Source organism: Melozone crissalis, unplaced genomic scaffold, assembly GCF_028551555.1.
Source record: "Melozone crissalis strain CALT ecotype California unplaced genomic scaffold, PUWL_Pcris_2 ptg000027l_1, whole genome shotgun sequence".
Lineage (NCBI taxonomy): Eukaryota > Metazoa > Chordata > Aves > Passeriformes > Passerellidae > Melozone > Melozone crissalis.
In genome coordinates this window covers 9,549,859-9,565,924 of record NW_026535805.1, presented here as the reverse complement: position 1 = coordinate 9,565,924, position 16,066 = coordinate 9,549,859, and the positions used below count along the sequence as shown (strand labels likewise).

General features: G+C 36.8%; 1 protein-coding gene across 2 annotated transcripts in view; it reads right to left on the bottom strand.

Moving 5' to 3' along the window:
- PRKCE (protein kinase C epsilon) overlaps positions 1–16,066 on the bottom strand; it is a 285,862-nt gene that overhangs the window by 92,725 nt on the left and 177,071 nt on the right. For both annotated transcript variants that reach the window (XM_054279512.1, XM_054279513.1), the window contains exons 3-10: positions 15,249–15,408; positions 14,066–14,100; positions 12,512–12,597; positions 10,704–10,836; positions 7,748–7,890; positions 6,486–6,582; positions 4,750–4,964; positions 3,370–3,543 (exon numbers count right to left, since the gene is read on the bottom strand). In XM_054279512.1, the coding sequence (XP_054135487.1) occupies positions 3,370–3,543; positions 4,750–4,964; positions 6,486–6,582; positions 7,748–7,890; positions 10,704–10,836; positions 12,512–12,597; positions 14,066–14,100; positions 15,249–15,408 (1,043 nt within the window). The remainder of the gene's footprint in view (positions 1–3,369; positions 3,544–4,749; positions 4,965–6,485; positions 6,583–7,747; positions 7,891–10,703; positions 10,837–12,511; positions 12,598–14,065; positions 14,101–15,248; positions 15,409–16,066) is intronic.

Here is a 16,066-nt window from a genome sequence, read left to right as displayed (position 1 = left end):
AAAACAGCAGCTGTCTAGTTTTCTAATTTTATACTGAATTATCATAATAAAGCTTTCACTGCCTTAAATAATTTAAATACCATTTTATTTCTTAAGTATTTATAAGGATAATTCATTATAAATTATAGGGTGTGCACATACATGTGTATGCATCTCATAGGGTAGAGGTCTAGAAAATTTTAAGTACTTATGAAGAAAGTTGACAGGGGTGTAGGAGGAATTAAATGAAGCTACTTATATTTTCTAGACCTTTCCATAAAAAGCACTTTAATTCTCACAGTTCAGAAACATCCAACTGAATGAAGACAAGGAAGTCTTCAGAGAAAACATGTCTAGAAACATTTAAATCCCCTTTGTCAGACACCTGACTGAAGCATTACCAATGAAACCTCATGGTAATACTGTTCCATAGCTGATCCCTGAAGCAGGGTATGATCTGAAAGGGAAGAGGACACTGAAGAGGGGACCTGGGAAGCATCAGATTACTGCCAGGTAAGATACCCCCTACTGAATAATCAAGGGACCAACACATTAAAAAAGAGAAGACATGAGGAAGAGTGGAAATAAAATTAAACCCTGAAAATGCCCTATGTTTTCTCAATACCTTTATTGAGAAAACAATACCTACACAATGAAGTCCTGAATAAACAAAAGATGGTGATCAGCAAAGGTCAGTTGTTACTAAATGCTGCACCCTGTATGCTAGGCCTTGGGCAGGTTCTGCCATGGGAGTGCCAAATACAGAATGCAGCATTCATCGTTCATATTCCCACTGAGAGACCACAGGCAAAACACAGCTCAAATATCTGAACATGCTGACAGACACAGTGACCATACCCTGGCAAAACCATACCCTGCCATAGGTAAGAGTGTTGAAAAATACTGCCCAAGGGTGACACAGGTTTACAAGATATGTTGCACTAAAAGAGTTAAGCTCCTTCCACAAAAAAATCCAGATCAGCTGATGCCCTGACTGTAGGTTTTACCTTTTTTCTGATGTGTAGGACTGGGTTGTGGAGCTCATTCCTCAAACTATTGCAGACAAAACATCCTCTATCACCTTTGCACACTTTATCCCAAGTTTTGGAACTCTCTCAACTTCCAGATCACTGAAGCATATTTCAAAACTATTCCTGAAGTACTGAAAACAAATTATATATTTCTAAATAGATCTAAAATGTTGATTGGGGGGGCAGTAGTGGCTTATTTTTTGATGAGCTTTAAGCAAATTAGTTTGATCAAAGTTTGCTTTTGTATTAAGCAGGAACATGAGAAATATCAGTCCCAAGAGTATTTCATTAAAGTAAGGAAGCTAGATGGAATTGTTAAAAGAAATTAGATATATAGGGCTTAAACCACACTAGTGTATAATACATGTTAGTGTTAGGCGTTATTTGGCACAATTTCTGTATTCCAAAGTAATTTAAAATATTATCCCTTACTTGCTGTGGTAATAACAGATTCATTCAGTAAGTGACACTAATGAAAAGTCTGCTCCATGTAAAAAACAAATAATACTGAAACGTACTTACTGTAAAAAGCATATTAGGCAAATTTTCTGCAATGTCTTCAGCTGATTGCTGAAGGACAACACTGCAGCATACAAAGTCAAACTTTTACATCTGCATTTTTGTGGAAGAGGAACAAAGCAAGTGATCTCATTACATGAAGACAACCTCTGAGTGCTTTGACAATGGATACTGACTCAACCTTCCCATTAAGTCTGGGTGTATACAACAAATACGTTCTACTTGAAATGCAAAATTTAATTCCAGCATGATCACTTCAGGGACCAGTTCTGCAAAGTACAGTCACCATGCCATGGCACACAATAGCAGTGTAAGTAACTATATACTACTTGAAACACACTTAAAACTTATTGTACTACAGCCTTTGTCTCAATGAAGCTATTTTAACCACAGAATATGTTTGTTCAAGCAAGTTTCTCTACCCGTTTTTCTACTGAGCCTGAGAAAATCATTCAGTGACTAATTTACTTGGTACATTTTCATTTGTTGCCATTCATAAATCATGCGGACTCTTAGCAGACATATTGCTTTTGCTTTTTCATATATTTTGGTGTTTGGTATTTTCATTCCTTTAGAAAGAATTATTTGTAATTTTTTCATATGACATGCTCAAGAAAACCCTTCAATTTTTCAACTGAGGATTTTCAATTTGATTAGGTATCACTCGGTGTAGTTTTGATTGTTTGATAAGAGACGCTGGCCTATGACTTGTGACTATAAACCACTTCAGTATGAGTTCTTCTGAGCTCAAGAAAAGCCACAAACTGCAGTTCTTCTCTGTTAAGAGATCTAGGAAGAGAGAAGGCAGTGAGAAAAACTTCTGAATATCTTTGATGAAAAGCTTTGGAGAACAAGGAGGAAGGCAGACGGCATGGTACAAAAGAGAGAAGAGCAGACCAAAAATACAAAAGGAAAGGAATCTCCAGGAAATCAGAGGAGTAGCAGGAGAATCTTCTGTCATAATTTACTTAATGTACTACTGATCTTTACCAATATTCTGACACATGGCTCACATCAGGCTGCTGATATATTTATTTACACTCCAAGGAGTGTACTCAGTCCTAAAAGCCCCTTTCTGTTCACAGAGTTTATACCTCACCCCACTACAATCCCTTAATAACTTCTTTCATCTGAAACAACATGCTTAATTCTAGTTATAAATTTTAAAATAATATGTTAAGACCTTTTAAGAGTATGTTCACACATAATAAAATTCTGAATGTGAAACACCCTCCACAGACATACACGCCTACCTGGGCCACTGCTTGTGCCAACTTCAAAGCACATAAAATCCTAGCACATTTTCACTATTTTAAGAACTGTATAAACCTATTAAGTGTTTGCTGTTTCTATATTCAAGCCACCATAATCTTGATCCTGCTAGCCATTTTCCTATGGCTTTCCCACTGTACTATTTATCTTTCCTAACAATTTTGCTGGAAGATCTTTTAGTCATTGCTTTTCTGCAATTCTACACACAGGTATTCCACACTGGATGCTAAAAACATTTGTACTTAATTCAACAAGCGATACACCCTATTAATGTACCAAAGAAACAGAAAACGGCACTTCAGTAGATGCCATTTTTGTGCATTTTATGCATGTGGATTTTTAAAATTTTTTTAAGTCATTTACTGCCATCTCCTGGTACTTACAAGGTAATAGTAGTTATGCTTTTCAGCAGCAGCCAGTGCTCCCGGAAAATACCACTGAAATGGCAAAAAACTTACCAGAAATATTTTCAAAATATTGATGCACTTTTTGTGTTGCTTTCTTTCAGTCTGGAAATAATCAATGTTATTCCTTGGGCAGAAACTGGTAAAAGACTCACGTAGCTTACCTTTGTCTGGAAGCAGCAGTAAAGTTGTGTTAAATATGGATGTTTTCGTGCTAATGCCAGAATTCTCTTTTCTGTCATTGTACAGTCTACATCATCATCTTGAAGTATGACGTCTTTCTTCAAGACTTTCACTGCATATACTTCATCTTTTCCTTTTAGCTCAGCTAACATTACCTAAACCAAAGAAAAATTCTCTTTACATATGGACAGTAGATGCCATAAATAAAGGGTTTCATATGAGTTTGACTGCCCTGAAAATAGAAAGATTGTTACATACTTGCCTAAATGAAGCTGCAAGTTATAAAATAAAAAGTACTGTAATTTTAGAAGCATACACCTCTTTACATTCTTTACATTTGAAACAGAATGTATCTGTTCTGTTTATTAGTTAAGTACCTTAATGAGTATCTATTAGTGAGGTCTCAAAAACTAAACAAGGAAGTTGATGTAAAACAGAAATTTATTTCCCACTTTTATCTCCCACTTCTGGTAGTGAGATTTGAGTGTGATGGACTTTGTATACAATCCAAAGTTACCATTCCAGCTGCTTTCAAGTTGTTGATTTTAACTACTACTATTGTTTAAGGTTCAGGCCCTATATTCTGTTTAAGGTCACTTCTGGCTTGGAGCCAGGACACTCTTCAGAGAAAGGATTAGAAAACAGGGACACAAAAGAACTGCTTCACCCTGTTCCCTGCATGTGAAGTTCCCGTAATATCAAGGAAGGAAGAGTGTACTTCTGAAACAGAATCATATTTCAGTCCTCCTCTTTGATTCCATCGTGCACAGGAGCATGGAAAGAAAACCTGTAAGCCCTGTAAACACAGCAATGTCCCTTTCACCCTCACCAATTCCCTACTATGGGAGCTCTGGTGAGTTACATCTCTGCTGCTTACACTGTATTTTGGGCAGCTGTCTGAGCCTCATCATATCTGAGTGGAAATGCTTCAGTTCTGCTTCCACCAGCACTGAACACACCCACTGAGGAAAAAAAAGCATGCACAATGTTCTGTGAAATAAGTAAACTTGAACTGGGAATTATCAAGAAAGTGAATTAACCCCACAGCATTACTCCTGACCTGATTTTTCCTGCTTGACCACAAGCAATTTTGTTGAACAGTATGTATGTAGCTCTAATGAACCACTGACATTTTGTTCCAAAAGGCTTGACTGTAGTTAACAAAGTGAGCTAAAGCAGAGAAGGCCAGCTCATCAGGAGACTGATACTTTTGATCTATTGGGGAAAAGAAAACCCCTAGGCTGGAAGTGCTTCCTGAATGTCAATATGAACACTTCCAAATCGGTACAGTCAAAACCACCCCTGAACACTAGCTTTAAAATAAAAAAAAAGAAAAGAAGGGGAAGAAAAAAACTACCCACCTTTCCAAAGCTGCCTTTTCCTAATACTTTGATGAAGTTGAACTCTTCAAGACCTATTCTCTTGCTCTGGGCCTGTTTGACCTCCCCATTTTCACCATTCTCCCCAGGTTTGTTAAGCTGGTTGTCTGTTGATGTTGTAGCTGTTGCTCTGTGTTCCTCTCCCCGATTGTCAAAAGATAATGCTTTCCTAATGTTGTTTTCCAGCTCTTTGATTTCTGTGGAAATGTGAGGAAAAGTTAGTTTTGACCAACTGTCAGAAAACCAGCCTGTGTTAGTCTGTATCAGAGTGGGAAGGGACATCCATCATCTCTGAATGCTGTGTTCAAGAGCACTCTGCGGTTAAGAACACATATTTAGCAAACTGCTTCTCCACCTTACAGTAATCAGCCAAACCCCTGCTCTAACAGGAAGGGTGGCTTTTTAAAATGAACTTAAGAAGATGACATATCCAAAACTTGAAAGATAAGTCAGAATAGTAGCCAAATAGTTGTTCTAGTGACTTTGGGTGTTCCTGTACCACAGAGAAGCACTTTGTTTTGAATATCCCTATCTTCCTGCAGCACTTAGTCATCTTCCTGCTTAAGTATTTTAGAGCTGTGTCTCCAAAGGACAGTTTGAACTCTGTTCAAAGGACAGTTGGGCGTCCTGCTCCCTGAAATCAACATGAATGGAGCATCTTATTCAGCTCCAGCTGTTATCAGATGCCTGCCAATAAAGTGTTTGACCACTTCCTAGTGCTGCTTCAAGCAGCAATTGTGTAGATCTGCTAAACGGTTCTGAAGGTTTCTCAGCGTTAAATACAGAGAGTCCCAGTGACTAACAGTCCTCAGGGTCTGCCCCAGGCTCCTGTATGGTACTTCTGCCTGATGGCCTTGGAAACAACAACTTTACTGCACAGCTATAAATGTCAAATCAAAGAGAGAATTTAGACAAAATCTTTGTTCTTATTTTAAACAAAGCATCAGATATTTTTAAAAATAATGATTTTATGAAAATAATGCTTTGTGAAACCAAAAGGTTGACAAATTTAACTCAGTTCTGGATTCAGAGGTCACAGATTTCTAATTTTTAAAAACAATTCAATCAGACTCAAAAAATGCTGCTGAAATACACATTCTGTCTATCAGCTGCTCAGCTCAATGAAATCAGGTCATATCAGCGAAGATTAAAATGCCTGTGTCCCAACCTGTGCATAAAATAAATTGCTGAAAGGAAACATGGTTTTAAGAAGCCTCTAGAGATCACATGGACATGCTAGCATAGCCTGTCTAGATGGAAGTTTTTATTATTACAAACGTTCAACATGGAATTACAAGGAGTCAATTTTATCTCAAAAATTTATTAACAGATGGGTTTTCAGGTAAATAAAATATAGGCTCTCTCTCAAGTCTGTGTTACTATTTAAAACATTTTCCAGTCTTACAACAGAATATATAAACTACTTCCATAAATATATTTTGTTCACAAGGACCCATGCAGTAAACTTAATAATGTCTTAAGATGACTGTTTCATAATTTTCCCTTTAAAAGCCACCTAATTTCACAGATGTAAATTAAATGAGAAACAAGCCTTTTTTTAAAAGATTTTACAGTTCATAACTTTAAATGCTTCAATTTCTGGTGGTAACTGCTTTATTGATTTGCATCTACAGAGGCTCATGATCACAGATTTATTTTTTACTCCAGGAAAATGTGTGACAAAATATGTTAGATAGGAAATAAAAAGATCTGTTTACCTTGATCACATGGAGATGTTGGTGCTGATTTCGACCTATCTTCTTCTGACGACGCGCATCCTGGAACCGGTGGTTGAGTCTCTGCACCTGCAATTAGCTAAGAACAATTCCAAAAGGTGTGATCTTCCTGTGCCATGAGGAAATGTAATTCAACAACTTTAGTTCAGAGGCAGAACTATGAAGGAAAGTGAAGATCTTCTGCCCCTGTGGATTCCCACTGGCAGAACCTCAGCCATACAGGAGATGGCATCACACTAAATGGAAGCCATGGTGCAAAGAGAGAAAAACCAGGCAACTGAAAGGAAAGCAGGTTCTTAGGATGAAATAAATTTAGTGTATATACCCAGTGAGTGGGAAAGTTTTGAGATGCCACCTTGAGTCTGTATTCAAATTCACCCAGTAAATATATTTAACTGCATATGTATCAGCAAGCACTGCAAATTACCTCACGCAGTAACACCATGACAACACCTTTTCCCAGGAGTATCAGATCAATTAACTCATTCTGGAGTTTCCTACATTTCTGTAACGTTTTGAAACAGCTCACAAGGGATCCCAGTGCGCAATAAGCAGGAAAATGAACAGAAGCAACTGTCAATGTTTAAAGAAATTATGGCCTAAATTGCCTTTTTCTGTGAGACCAATGGGTCTGTTGTGGCAATCAGGCAAACAGAGATACAAAGTGTGGACTCATTGTCATCCAGGATACACATCATCACTCAGGTATAACTGCACCAGTTTCGGATGCACTTGGGGTGACCTATGCTTTTTATTTCTTCAACAGACTGGTTACTCCTACAAAAGGCATGATAACTCCAGAACTGTAATCTGGAAAACGTCTCCTCTTCATGAGAATCAGCACATTGCTTGTTTATCAACATTTACAATACTATGGAGCAGTGCTGTCTGCCAATCAATCAATTAATCAATTATTCAATGCCAATTCTGAGCCATAACAGGCATTTATGTTTTTAACTGTTGCCAGACATTGTCTGTCTGTCAAACGTCCTTCCTCAAAATCCCTCCAGAAATTATAGGCTCAAGATCGGCAACATTGTACCAGGTCAAAATGAATTTCATACCAAAGTTCAGAATAGGTGATTTACACTTACAAAATAAAACTCAAAGTCTTAGGTCTGTACTGACATACAAAAAAATTACTGTGCAAGTCATTTGAGCAGGATTGAATCCCAACCAATCAAGTTACAATACAGTCATACTTCTCTGATTTTTTAAAATGTGACAATATATAGTAAAATTACCTTTTTCCTCCTTTGCCCACTATTAGTGATCTTATCTGGAGTGACTCCAAGATCTGCAAGTACTTTAGCTATGCCTCTAGCATCCACTCCACAGTTTGGTGCCACATTTGTTTCACAGCGTCGATGTACATTCATCTTGCAAACTGCAATGAAACACACAGTAATACAGTAAATTAAATACTATCTTGGCATGCATTTGCCTTATATAAACCTATCAATAACTTTTTCAAACAAATACAATCTCAGTAGGAAAACACTTAGCTGAATTTGAAGGTATACTTCAATGCTAAAGTTATTAACCTGATTATCATTCTTCTGATATGATAATATAGAGTTGTATTTTCATACAGTGCCCAGAACAGACACAAGAACAAATGAAACTATCAAATGATATTGTAACTCTTAAACTAATTTGAATTAGAAGAAAATTCCTTCAGATCTTGGATTTTAACTGTCCACTATGGAAAGTACAACATTAAATTCTTATGTATTATTGTTTCTTACACTGTTTTACTGAAGTAGATTAGCTTCTAATGTAGGCAGCCATAAAACTGACAGCACTTTAAGTTTTAATAAAAATTAAGGGTTAAACACCTACTTTATTTATATGGCAATTCTGTTACTAAGCTCGTTCCCTTAAATCTCCTGAAACTATTATATTGCTATGAGGAGAAGAAAAAGGTTACTTTGCTTCCAGATTATGGGGCAGAGGCAAGAACACAGCTCCATTAAAACTCGCGGAGTGCGGATTTGTTAGGAGATGACCTATTTTATCTGAGACTTCGGTGCCCTCTTGTGGAGCAAGGCATAAAGAGAGCACAGCTGCAAGTGTGATTAAATCCTAGACTAATATTCAGTTGTTCAAATTTCTCACCTCTTTATTTTTTAGAGAAAAAGAAATCATAAAAATATGTATTTATAAAGTTACATTTCATTATATTTTTCATCAATAAAGCTTTTGTTGTACAGCCGCTAAAAAAACACATTTGCCACTTAGAGTATAGCAAGGCACTGAATCTGGCCATAACCATGCACTTCAGAAAGCTGGTCACTTTCCTTTTTAAATATGTTTTAGCTCACAAGAAGAGCAAAAAGAAACAGTTAAACATGGTATTTCCAATGAATGTATGTTCAGTGACAAAACGTCAGCAGTAAGTAAAATGTTTGCGCTAGGAACTGTAGAAGTGGACATTGAGGAGCCAAACTGCTTGAAATAGCAGGAAAATTTTGTGCAGTCCAACTTTACGTATGCATTTTGTAAAATACATACATAAAGTGGGACTGCACAAAATTTTCCTGCTGTAAAAAGATGCCCAGGAATAACCAGTGAAAAAAACCTGAAGAAGAATAAATCTCTGTTGTACACTCCTCATGGTGTTAATAACCACACTGGGCAAGGAAGTACACCTCTGAAGAAGCACTTGTTAAAGAGAGAAAACCAAGCACAGAGAAAATAACGTTTTCAGTTCAGCTGAGCTCTAGATTTCATGCAGAGAACACTGCATCTTTATAGGCAATAATTTTATGAACAGGGAGAAAGCAACACAGACTCTCTGCACTATTGTTTCTATGCATCTGCTACACAGTATGAGAAACAACAGTTAAGACCAAATGAACAGTATGGTACTTGAGATAGAATATGAAAGAGAACTAATGAATGTCCAGATTAGGTAGAGAGATACTATAACTCTGGATTAAAAAAAAAAAAAAAGAATGGAGGAAAAAGCCCAGATTTAATTGAAAAGTCTTCTTTGAATGCATCCCCATCATAATTAAGACAGCGTTTGAGCAAAATCTTCAATAGCTGCAAAGTAACAGCATTTAGAACCTAAGATGTCCTCACTGTTCACTGGCTGGAACCACAAGGGAAGTCTTGAACTTCAGAAGTCTCACTGTGTATAACTTTGCTGTGAAAGAAATCTCTTCTTTCCCTTGCTACTCAGCAACTTATGACATGAAACATCAGGTCTGACCTTCACCTATAGTTAAGTGTCACCCTAAGTACTGCAAAGGATATAGTTTTATAGATAAAATATTTATACATGTGACCCCACGCTTCTGCTGTTGAGAAGTGTACATGATTTTTTTATTTATGAAGATGGACCTATCCATAGGTTCCTAAGGCATAACAAAATGAAAATGGCACTATTCTATTAGGCACTACTTTCTAAGAACCTGATAATAATTTCCTTCATTACATCATTTCCTTCCACCTACAAATGGAAGTATTTTATAAACCATTTCTAAAATATTACTTTGGTTTACAATTGTTTGTACTCTTTTCTCACCCCTTATGTAAATCTGCTTGAAATAATGAGATATGGAATCCAACATTTCTGACAACTAAAATGACACAAATGCACCTTCCAGCCTTATTTTCACATACAGATCCTGTACAGAGTACATAGTCCTTAAGTGGCAGAACATGGTGAATCCTTTATTTTCTGGAATAGAGGTGCTAAGCAGACCATCACAAAGGATGATTTAGTTGGGTATCAGAATATTTCATATTCTGGACATGGGGACACAGGACGGGTTCTACCTACTCTAACCAATACAAACCAGCAATTTTTGAAAATGGCATTAAAGGGAAAAGTAGATGGAATATTGATGTTTAAAAAGTTTAACAAACCTGAAAACACAAAAGGCATATAAATGGAAGATATGCAAATTGTCATGCTCATCATTTTCTGTTAGCTTCTAATGTCCTGAGTGGCAATAAACCTACAAAGGAGTGAGTGCAAAATGTGTTTCTTAATGTCTGACCTCTGCATCTGTTACTGACTGGTGCTGCCAACAAGGTAAGGACTATGTTCTAACCATAATGGAAATCCTTACATAGCTCCACTACTTATTTTCTATTTACTTCTGTACATGCTAACATAGTGACATGAAGTCTTTCCAAGTCTCCAAGTCACTCACAAAGAAAAAGAAAAGCTCTGAAGTGGTGCCTTACCTTTGCATTGTAAACCTTGTCTCAAAAGACCCCAGAGCAATGAACCACAGTGGTCACAGAAGGTGGGCACTTTGTAATTGTGAATGCTGAACTTGTGAGGCATGTTGACACTGAAACGCTGGGATCCCACTTGCTGAAAAAGGACAGCACAGCATATTTCATTTTAATTAATTTCTTTGCAATCAGTGTATGCTGAGGCCCTGTTGCATTTTGAAACAGAATTCAAATGAGATGAAATAGATCTGTGCCCAGATGATGACCATCACATTAGACACACTCCAGAATTCTTTTCACTACTTTATCTGGGAAAAAGAGGGGGAAGGGCTGCTGCTGTCCAAGAGATAAAGACTAAAGTCTACTTCCTAGTACTTTTGGGAACAACAAATACATAGCTATCAGGAAAGATCTTAATGTGGAAGGCAAGGAAGTCACTCCCAATTGTTTTAGGAACATGAGGCCAAACTAATACAGGACTAGAAAAAGAAATATATCATAAATGCTTTACCTTTTCATATCCCACTCTTCTTTGGATTATGATAATGACAATGATAACCTGTTGTGTTCAGGGATTCCAAGGTATGATTATTTACTAATTAAAGGATGTCATTGATAAGTTTTCAGAGAGGCAGGCCGTTGCACTGCAGGAGATTTATTTCTATGTTTTTCCTTCCCTTTTCTATTACTGCTGGCTTTTCTCCAGTGATCTAGTACCCCTCCTAAACAATGAGACCATCAACAAAGTATGCAAATCTCCACCAGCCTGGAGCCTGGGAACATAAACCTGCACAAGATTTTGTATATTCCTGTGAGTACTACACAAAACCAGCACTAGCCCAACACAGCCCTTTATCACAATTGTATGCACGTGATCACATTTTGGATGTAAAATACTGGTTGTGGACCTGGTATTACAGAATGGTCCCAGTAAGGACAATGCTAGTGAATTGCACAGAAAAATGAGATCATGAGTTAGTGCCTCAGTCAAACTCATGCTGAAGTTTAGAGTAGATAACAACTGCCCTGTTACATACAACTCTGATTTGTAACTTAAAGGCAGGCTTTTTCAATCCTATGAATGTAGGTTTTTAGCGAATAAAATTATGAAATGTAGGATTTTTTGTGTGGCCAAGGAACTGTGATCACCCAAGGACCACCTCACCTTAGCCTGTGGTGAAAGACAGCAGGCCCTTGCTGCTGCACACAACAGGCCAGTGAGCATACATTTGCTTTTCTGTTGAAGCACAACACAAAAGCTTCTGTGTAAAGAAAAACATTTGCTGTTTATACCTGAGGGCTGAAACTATTTAAAAAAACATAATCACATTTTGACAGTTTGGATGTAGTCTTTGTTGAGGTGAGACTGCAAGCAAATTCTGGTCAGTTGTTTATGTTGGTGTCAGATACCCACCCAAGCATCCCAGCTCTCTGATCAGCCACTGATGGCTGAGCCACACAAAATGCAGCCAGGGAATGAGGTATCCCAGCCTGCTGCTTCTGAATTGAACTGACAAGAACTGTATTAACTCAGAAATGGAGAGAGAATGTTAAAAGCGAAAAGGAGTGGAAAGAGCTCTCTGAAACTTTGAGCTCAGATGTTATAAAAAGTAATCCAGTTCGAAATAAATTTCTGTATGATAATTTCCATGTAAATAAAACTGATAGCAATCTAGCATTCCAAAGTACCACAAAATGACCAGAAGGACATTAAAAAGTCTGTGGCATCTATTGATTAAACAGAGGAGATAATATTATTTTGAGCAGATCAAAGACAGAATTTTACATAGAAAAATTAATTTATAAACATTTACCTCATCGTGAGTTTCCTGTTTTTTTAAGCCAGCACACTTCGTTATTATAAGTTCATGGCATCTCTTGTGAACTACACAAGTGCAAACTAGAAAGACAAAAACAGATAAAAGAATGAGATTTCATGATGATTAATTTTAAAGCAGAAGTCTGATCTCAGAAGACTGGAACCACTGGGACTTGAAAGTGTGCAAGTGACTGGTGAGTCCTATGAAATAAGTTGGCTTACAAAAACAGAAGACAATAGACTTTCAAAAGACCAAAGAATTTTAAGATAACTAAAGCTTATCTGCCAAATATCTCATCCGCAAAACTACAAATTAACTTCTGAAATGTTAGCCACAATTTTTCTCAATTTTTACATATGTGATTTGTTTATCTGATGAAGGCCATGATCTCCACATTACATGAGACACAATAACAAAAACAATTCCTGTTTAAAGAGCTTTTAAAAGAAAGCAGATAAGAAGATAAGTCATTGTAAAAGTCAAAAGGATAGAAAAAAAAGTTGAATATTCTTTTTGTAACGCATTATCCTAAGTTGACAGCAGTAAAAGGTTTCAGGAAGCAAAACTGTTTTGCGAATATGCATACTGATTACTTAATCAATGAATAACATTTGCAGATATGACAGATAAGATAAACAATTACTAGGTCTAACATACCATAAAATTCAAGGTCATTAAGCAAAGTAAAAACCATTATAATGAAGTAACAAATTTCACTTCCTCCAATTTTGGTCATTGTTGTAAGAAAAAAAAATTAGATCAGAAGTCAAGGTACCTCTACAGATACCTCTGTGTGGTAATACAGTAATTGTTATTATAGCCTGTAAAGATCTATAAAAAAATGGCATTCACTTCTTTGCTATGAGATTTAATACAGTAATTCTTATTAAAGCATGTAAAGCTCTATCAAAAAATGGCATTTACTTATTTAAAATGAGATTGCAGCAAGTCTTTTGTACCTGAAAAATCATCACTAACTTGATGGTTTCTACCTGTTAGATGAGGGTTAAGTACTAACATATCATCCCAAGAGGCATAAAGAAGTAGGAGTACAAGAAATTGAATTGAAAAATGGGAGATGAAATTGAAGCACTTGTGCAGTCTTTGCTATAACCTTCTCTAATGATGACCTCTATAATTATCTCATCTATTTAAACTACAGTCTTCGCAATTACCTGGAATTTTTAAACACAGAATCTTAAGCAGAATAAAGAGCTCTCAATTTTAAAATGCAAGGCTTGAAAATTGAAGAAGCCAAGATCCACAGATATGGTTCCCTAGATGGATACGCATGAAGATATATCTGGGATCTGATGTTCAGGGCTGTTTGCTGAACTCCTACTTCATAAATAATGCTTAAGACCAACAGTTTTGAAAAAAATTACTGTGACTCGGTGCAAACATTGTATATTGTTGAGACAAACTTATTCTGATTATCATGTGCTAAATACTTAGCATCGTACATTTATGATGCCTGATAAAAATATCTTATTACTTATGTAACATAATAAATATATTTAAACTGTCCTTATATAGAATTTCTCTTACCTTGACATTGGTATCCCTGTTTTCCTATTACACCCCTGAAAAATAATAAAGTATTTTAGAAAATGAAGAGGAAATATTCTTAAAAATGAAAATATCTTTTCCTTCCCTTTACTAGACATGCACATGTTTAAAGAAAAGCTTTTTATAACCAATCATCTGATAACTGCATGCCTGGACTGAGATCAGGTCCAAATAGGAACATTTCAGGTGCTGAGAGGTAACAGGAAGGATGAGAAATCATGAAGGCAGTCAGAAGTACAGATTTACTACAGTGCAACAGATAAAGCCAAAAGGTGCATGGAAAGGAGAAAAAATGGTAAATCATCACCAAGCAGACCTCTAAATAGACAGATTGCATTTGTCAGTATTATTTGAAATCACCTTAGCCAACACAAAATACACCCCCCAGGCACTTTTTAGAAGAATGCAGTTGAGTTTATGCACATCTCATGTCAGTTTTACACTGAGAAAGACCAATTTATTACACAGTCCTAAGAAGTATTTACTGTCAATCACATCAGATCTTCTGCGCAAATCAGTATCTCTAGGTCACTTTGTAAAATATCAGGAGTTCCTTAAAAACAACTGAAACCTGAATGCCTCCACCACTTCTCCCTATCTGAAAATTGAAAATACTCAAAATAATGCAAATATTTTCTAAAAGGGAGTTCTTGGTGTACATTGTAATAAAAAAGACCCTGTACACTGAGCACCAAAATCTCTGTGTCATTAGAAGTTATTCCATCAATTCTTCCATTTGATATTCCATTAACTTCAGTGGGATGTAAAGAAGCTTTGCATTTCTTAGAGGTGATTCTTAATCATGTAACAAATAATTCCGTCACTGTGACAAAATGTGAAGGTCTAATATTAAAGTCTGAATCTATACTTAGTTCTTCCATAATATTAGACTGGTTGTCTACCTGGAATTTAGTGTGCATTAGATAGGGAAATATGGAACTTTGTGGCTCAAAGGAGAAGAACCCCAAATACAACCAATTCTGATATTTGTGATGGAGGTTTAACAGCCTTCTGCTATCATCTGCAATGCTGTTGACAGGTAAATGTCAAAATGAAGAGGAAAAGAAGCTGCTGTATACCACTTTCACTGCCGTGAGCAGGAAGGTGTGCCAACTCCCCAACTCAGGGTTGCAAAGAAAGCAAAGCCAAAGGTGCTGCGTACCATATAAAGTCTCTGCAGTGCGAGCAATACGTTGGCTGTCTAAGGTAGGTGGCCATGAACTTGTGTCCATTGACCTGGTGCACCCTGCGCCGCACGGCACCCTGGCGCTTCCTGGGGCGCATCCGCTCGCGGAACACACGCTCTTCATTGTCCTTGGGGGCTGCAACACAGGGAGAAACAATCAGCACTGCTGTCACACACACAGGTCTGGGGAAACTCAAATGCTATGCAGAGGTCGGTATTTTTCAAAAATAAAAATAATTCTCTATACGCAGCAGTGCAAAATAGCTTCCTTAAGTTTTGCGTAATTTTTATTCATTTTTAGCATCAATTAGCAGAGGGCAAAGGTTTTCATTGCTTAGCACAGGAACTTCTAGTTCTTTTAAAGCTTCATCTGTAAATTCATGCTAAATTGGGATTAAGTCCTCTACACTTTATCACTATCAAGCACACTGACAACCTCTTAACAGTAATTATACAGTTAGATTCTCCTAAGAGATCAGACTTTCACCTCACTTGATCTCCAGGAGAAGAAAACAATCCCAACATCCCCATGTCCTTGTACATTCACAAAGTGCTGATACAAGTGTAAGAAAGCAGAGTAAAAATACATATTATCAAGCAGAACAAAAAATTCCATCCAGAATTGATTACTTATTAGAATTCCTGATTGAGATCTGAGCTTCAGGCTCTAATAATCCACTTTGATACTAATACATGCTCAGCAAAATGTTCAAAGGAAGGAAGTTGCTCTTCTTAATCAATTCCTATTCCAATTGTACAAGATATTTAATGGTAGAGGAAGTATAAAATGAACT